Source organism: Hypanus sabinus, chromosome 18 (assembly GCF_030144855.1).
Source record: "Hypanus sabinus isolate sHypSab1 chromosome 18, sHypSab1.hap1, whole genome shotgun sequence".
Taxonomy (NCBI): domain Eukaryota; kingdom Metazoa; phylum Chordata; class Chondrichthyes; order Myliobatiformes; family Dasyatidae; genus Hypanus; species Hypanus sabinus.
The window spans coordinates 37,804,441-37,811,477 of NC_082723.1; the positions used below are offsets into that span (position 1 = coordinate 37,804,441).

General features: G+C 40.3%; 1 protein-coding gene across 3 annotated transcripts in view; it reads left to right on the forward strand.

Moving 5' to 3' along the window:
• ptpa (protein phosphatase 2 phosphatase activator) overlaps window positions 1–6,631 on the forward strand; it is a 62,684-nt gene extending 56,053 nt beyond the window's left edge. For all 3 annotated transcript variants that reach the window (XM_059994177.1, XM_059994178.1, XM_059994176.1), the window contains exon 10: window positions 5,614–6,631. In XM_059994177.1, the coding sequence (XP_059850160.1) occupies window positions 5,614–5,688 (75 nt within the window). In that variant the 3' untranslated portion in view covers window positions 5,689–6,631. The remainder of the gene's footprint in view (window positions 1–5,613) is intronic.
• The last annotated feature ends 406 nt before the right edge of the window (window positions 6,632–7,037 follow it).

Consider the following 7,037-nt stretch of genomic DNA (forward strand, 5'->3'; position numbering starts at 1 on the left):
GATTTAAAACTGAGTGGAGTATGTACAATGTTATCTGGCAGATGTGGGGCATTTGGGGGAAAGTTAAACTAAAAGCTGAGGTGTCAAGAACCACAACTCGGAGCATGAGTCACATTGTACTCCTTGAGCAAACCAGTAAAGCTGTTAGTTCATGTCATGGAAGTTTATCACAAATACAGATTGATATTCTCATCCAATTTCCTTTTGCGCACACCATTTTAGTTCTTGGGGGAAAGAAAAGTGTTCATCACAAATGTCTAATGTCTCATAAATGTTCTACGTACAGTACTTTTCTTTCTGAAGAAATGACTCAGTTGACTTTCCCCATTGACTGTGGACACGCTCCATTGAAGTGAAGGGACAGGATGAGTAAGTAGGCAATGTTCATGAACGTTGAGAAACCAGTACCACCTCCAAAGAAAACAAAAAAATAAGACAGAGTAATCAAGTAAAGACTTTCAGATTTGCTTGGTGCTGAGAAAGAGTTTCAAGCTCATGTGGACAGCATATAATGGGATAGAACACAGAAGAATGGATCAGAGTCAGCCTATAGATGTTAGGACAGGTCGAGGCATCAGGTGAAAGGGTAGGGTTACAGTACTGAGTTGGAAAGAAAGAAAAGCTTCAAAGAGCGTGGGTCTGATCTTCTGTCATACCGGGACTGTCTCTTTAAGCTATTGGTGTAGGAGGAAGTATTGGAGGGAGCTGGCACAGGTCAGGCATCCTTCCTGAAGCACAGTCCCTTAGCCAGAGGAAACTGCGCTAAATGTTTCTTGAGGCAAACCCGTAGACAAAAGACAGCCTGTTACTGAGCATACCAATTATAGGGCAAGAAGGGATCCATGTGGACTCTTACATGCTGCACTACTTCAATCATTCTCCCATCATTAATTGTTATCCTGAACCTTTTTTTAAAAAAAAAAATTGCTGCCAGAGTCTTTAAGGATTGCTTTCTTTTTTTTTAAATTCATAAGCTTTTTATATAAATTTACTTAGAAGTGTTGGATTTAAACTAGTCATTCAGCCCCATTGCTTATGTGGTGCTACTGTGCTATAGGAGCCTCTTCCCCCGTGTTAACATTTTCTGTATCATGTGTTTCTCTAACTTTGTCTTAAATATATTTATCCTGTTCCATGGCAGTATCAATTCCTACATCCTAATCATATTCTAAGTAATTTGTGGACTCTTTTTTTGGATTGGTAACTATGTTATAGTTCTGCCTCCTAGTCTAACGCCTGCATAAATTTTCTGTCTTCTCTATCAAGCACTAATATTTTCTTAGAACTCTAACAAGATATAATCTCAGATGATGCTTTTCTAAAGATCTCCAAATATTTTAGAATTTACTGACTGATGGTAACTGTAAGCCCTGGCTCAGAGATAGCACTTTCACCTTTGAGCCAAAGGCAGAGAATTAAAAGTCCCACACTAGACACACAAGCTAAGCCAACTTTCTTGTGCAATATGTTTTTATAAATGGTAATTTCTCTATTTGCTGCAAAAAAAATTCTCCAAAAGAAAGAACAGGAATGTAATGCCACCGGCTTGAATTTACAGAAGCTTTTGTTTGGCTGACATTTCCTCTTGCCAGGATACAGATACCACCAACTCTCTGATAGCCTCCTCCAGTGCCTGTCGGAGCACACTGTGTACTGGCAGGCTGTTCAAATGTGAGAGGCATCTCGGCTAAGTGTCAGAGGGAGTGACTTCTGCTTTTTATTTCCACTCCCTGGCCTAAGGGCTTTGGTGCAAATGCCTGATGCAACTCTTGCAATGATCAATGAGTATTGTGAGAGAAAAAGCAAATTCCAAGACAGGCAGCGGTAATTTGGCTTGTTTTGCCTCTGCTGGACTGTTGAAACAGAAACTCAGTTTGTCCAATTACACTGCTCTTTACAGAAACCCTCTACATTTCTCACGAGGTATATGTTCAATCTCTTTTTTAAAAAATTAATCTTTATCAGGCAACACACTCCAGATCATAACCAGATGCTGGATATAAACATTTCCCTCATGTTCTGTCAGGTTGCTGACTCTCCAACCATTGGAAATAATTTACACCTATTCAGTATTTAAATAGTCTATTAAGTAATTTTTAACAGGATTGTCAACTATGGGTCAGAATTGGAGTAGTTTGCCTACCCTCCCGAGCTGCTTGATCAGTGCTTTAGTGACTGAATTAGTTTCTAGAGATCTAGCGACTTGAACTCAATCCCACCATGGCTGTGGGAAATTTAAGTTCAATAAAATGATTGTAAAAACACATCTGGTTCATTAAAGGGAATGAATTCTGCCATTCTAGTCTGGTCTGGCATTTGTGGGACTCTGATCCACTCGTGGTTGATTCCTAACGTCCCTGAACAGGCGTATCAAGTCATTATGCTCAAGGTTTAATTAGGGCTGGACAATAAATGAAGATCTTGGCAGCAATACTTGCATCCTCTGAACAAATATATAAAAGAATAAATACTGAGCTTGAAACAAAAGTACCTTACTAATGACCATTTGAATCAACACAGACTAGGGACTGATCCTGGGTGGTCCACTTACCCACAAACCTCTAGGTAATCATTACATACTCTCAAAATTACTCTACATCCAGACTCCAGCAATTCTGCTCCTGGAGGATTTGACAGGATGATAGTTGTCCATCGCGTCTGACGAAGTCTGAAAAACCTTTGGAGGAGAGATTTTAAAGAGGAAAAGCCATTGCATTGGGGCAGTTCCACTCTCTCGACCTCAGAAGTCCAGGTCCAGTGGTACAAAGAAGTATCACAAACTTGGCTCTTCCTTGGTTGCAGTGGATGACCATAATGTCTTCTGTGCCTTGCTCCACTTCACTCTCCACGGAGCATTGCAGAACTGCCTGCCTGGCCGTTGGATCTCTTTGTAGATCTAATCTGCTCGGACCACCGGAGCTGACTTCACATGCTAGGACAGACAGGACCCTATCTCACTGGGCTATGAAGGCACTGGCTACCCCTCACCTGGTTTCTCCGCCTGTCAAAAGTGGTGTACTGGGGTGTGGCCACCATCACATGGAAACTGCTACTTGGAGCCACAGATCCAAGGCGAATGAGCTGCCCTCCCTGGACACCCAAAGGATGGTACAAAGGATCTTTATTTTGTACTTGCTGTGTCCTGTACCTGCCCTGAGAGCATTTACTATGGAAATGTAGAAACAGCTTTACTCTGTATGTAACCTCTGTTTTGTATGGAGACAGTACGCGGGGCGCAGGGAATTTTCTGTCGAGCCGTGCTGTACCTGCTCTGGGAAACTTCACTTCTTTCATTACATTCATAATGACCAGAAAATTTAAATTAAAGGCCAACGTTTTCATAGTGCATTTTGCTGAATTCTGTTAATCATTTCTGTTTCTTTGGGCAGTTCTGAGTGCTTTGAGCTGATTGAGGTGACACCAGTTTAAAATAATGTTCTCCATTAGTCACCTTTCAGCTTCTATCTATTTCTACAAAGCCTAGAAGGCAGGGCTTAATTGACCACTGCTCTTTGACATTCACAACATTTTAGCTCTCTCACTATCTCTTACCCTCAAACCCCACCCCCTCAGTTACATCAGTCTCTCAAGTTTACTTGTGAAGTGAGTTGAAAGTTAAACTAGCTTATTTACCCAAGGATCTCAGCAGCCTCTAGCCATTTACTTCTCAGCATGTTAGAGAAAGAGAGGGGAGAATTGTTACTGCCACTGCATCCTTGACTTCTTTTTCACTGTGCTCATTTTGTTTGGCTCAACGTTGTCTGAACCTCTCCGTCATAAACTGATCATCATTATCAAAGACTGCTAGCTGGAGCCCCCTCTCTTTGAATTATTGATTATAGGACTAGACATTAAGTATACAAATCCCAATAAATACCCAAGGGAGAAAAGAATGGAGTAGTGAGATGAAATAAATAGAAGGTAGAATGAAAAATGTTGGCTTTGCCAGTAATGGCCACACCCTGAGATTTAACATATTAAAATATGCTTATTGATTTTTAAAAAATAATTTCATACCGTCGTGTAAAAAAAAATCAGATCATCCATTGTTGCTGACTTCTGCAGCCAGAAATAATACCTCCACCCCACACCTGAACAGCCTGAGGGGCCCCTGCTTCCTCTCTGGCAAGTCCCATTTTAACATCATCCCTATGGCTCAGCTAAACTTGTTCTCAAGCTGAGAAGTTTATCATTTAACTCCAAATCAAAGGTTCCTCTATCGTCACCGGTACAGATCCAAGCCATTATTTGTTTCCTTCTGGGACATAACGCATTTGTCCTACTCAGGTCTTCTCCCTTACCTTCTGGTGCATGACAATAACGGTCCTTCTACTTATTCTCTTAAGTTTCATCACCTCTGTTAGCAGCTTCCATGCTGTTCTCATTTTAAAATAGTCCGCCTCTGCCTTTTGTCTTGGTGGATAGTTAGAGTAACCAACATCTAGTATAAGCCCCTGGGGGCCTCCACAGTTGCCTTGCCTTGATTGTATTGTTCCCATTCTGCTTCCTTCATTCCATTCTACCAGTTAGTTGGATTCTATAGGATTAGTTCCGATAATGCCAATTTTCACACTGCCCCTTTAGATATTGTCTTTTTCCTCAACCCTGCTTTCCTCTCAATCATTGTTGATGGTGCCCTTAGAGCATTCAGTTCTATTTCTCACTCTTTTGCTCTCACCCACTTATCTCTGACTCAGAACCAAGGGTGGGATTCTTTACCTTTGCCTTCCACCAAGCTAGCATCCATATTCATTGGATTACTCTTTGCAGTTTCCAACACCTCTGACCTGATAACAACACAAGAGAACTTCTCTTCCAGCATACTGAAAGGACTGTTGGAGTTCTCAGCAGAAGACAAGCTCTCTGTTTTGACCATCTGCAGATTTTGGCAGTGTTGGAAGGCTTGAGTTTGGACTCTTATTGAGTAGCTGTATCTTCCTTATATGTGCTTTGCTGTGTGTGACCGTTGGTTCTGTGTTTTCGACCTTGACCATGGATTAACGCTGTCTCATTTGGCTGTATTCATGAATTGTTGAATGATAATTAAACTTGAATTGAATTGAAGCTGAAGGTGATGTAGCAATGAAACATCATTGAACTGAAATAGTAACTGTTTCTATCCCCACAGATGTAGCCTGGCTTGCTAAATATTTCCATTGTTCTGTGTTTATTAACTGTCCAACATCTACAGTATTCTGCTTAAAGAAGTTGATGTAAATATGTTAAAGGATAGCTGGAACAACAATGGATTATTGCATTTGTGTAGCAGTTTTAAAGTACAAATTATCGAGATTTTAGATGCCATAATTGGGCTAGAAAATTAGCAATAAGCCACAGATGATGATAATTGGAAAGGTGACCAATGTTTGGATTAAAAGTTTTTATTACTATTGTCAAGCATATGGAGAATTTTAAATAGATCATTTCTGGAATTGGTTTTGTTCAGCTGAAGGCAAAGTCCCTAATGGTGGTAGAGGGACTGAGGGAGTATAAGTTTTAAAAAAAATTGTTCTAAGAAAGTGGTTGGGATGGAGTACAGACAGCTCTTGTAGCTTATTCAGTAATGTGAGTGAGTTTTTCCTTATGTTCTTCTAATTCATCTTTCTTTTTTAGTGCCTCGAAAAATTCCCAGTCATCCAGCACTTCAAATTTGGCAGCTTGCTCACCATCAACGCAGTGGGATCATGAACCGAAGCAAAATAGGCAAGAGTAATCGGAGGCAGTCTGGGACTTTCGAACCAGCTGCAACAAAAAGAACTTCCACCAAAAAAAAACATGACTTTTTTTCCTTTAGTACAACTTCTTTGATTTTGTGTTAAGCTCGGACATGGAGTGAAGTGGCGTGGATTTTTAATGGGTGCAAATGGACATCAAGTGGCTCAGCTGTTGATCACTAGAGTTTACTGATCTGAATCTTCTCTACATCCAGCACAATCATCAATCTGCACCTCAGGTGTGACAATTCAAGCCAGTCTGGTATTGGTGGTGCTAAAGTGAGGGGGAAGCAACTACAGGAATGCTTAAAAATGGAATAGAATTAAAAATGTAAAAATGTGCCTTTTGATTGGAAAAGAATTTTATGCCACTTAAAAGCAATGGGTGGATTTTTTATTTCTCAAAAATTACATGCCTCATAGGATACTGACTTGATCCAAGGTAGTTCTCAGTTTGCTCTCCACCCTATCCTGCAGTGTACTTAATGCTGCTTGTAACATAGTTCACAGTCTACTCCAGTGGTTCTTTTTCAATGTAAATGATTCATTTGAGAAAGGAAGCATCTTGCCACCCTCCTCTGTTCCTCAGCACCCACTAACCTTTCTTGGCTAGTGTCAGTAAGGAAACAATTGCTGGTAATAGAATAACTAAATTTAACAGTGACTAATTTGGTTGAATATATCCACAGCCTTCCATTCATATATAAAGAGTAAATATAAATCTCATTAGAAAAGTATTAGGCAATACAGTATTTAAAGGATGTTGATATTCTCAGCCCTTTTGTGTGTTTGTGTGTATATACGAGTATTCAGAGGGCAACGCTTGGAGTGTTTCATCATTGAGACTTAATCCCTCAGTAAAATACACTCCAATGACAATGTTACATATAATGAAAAAATAAAGATTAAAGGGACAATGGTTTGTTGAATTTTGTTTTTATACTGTAGGCAATGCAATGATTAAAGTTAGCCATTAACAAAACTTTGCTAGTTTTATTGGCTTATGGGCAGGAGGGTCTTCTGGGTTCATAACCTGGCTCATACATATAAGCTCACTTCAGTCAAGCTGAGGGCAAACAACCAGCACAACTAGCTTTGATCCCACTAGGTAGAAAAAATGACTAGACCCAATACCTAACTAAGGTGCCCCCCCACCCCCTATGAAGAGTAGGGCTAACTGCTTTTCAAATGCGCATTAGGTCAAAAGATCATCACACGTGGTATATGATTCTGTCATTGACTGCAGCCAAGTGCATGTTTCTACAAGTGACCAACAGGAAGTCTGAGGCTTAACCAAGAGATCCACCTAAGAGTGATATCAGC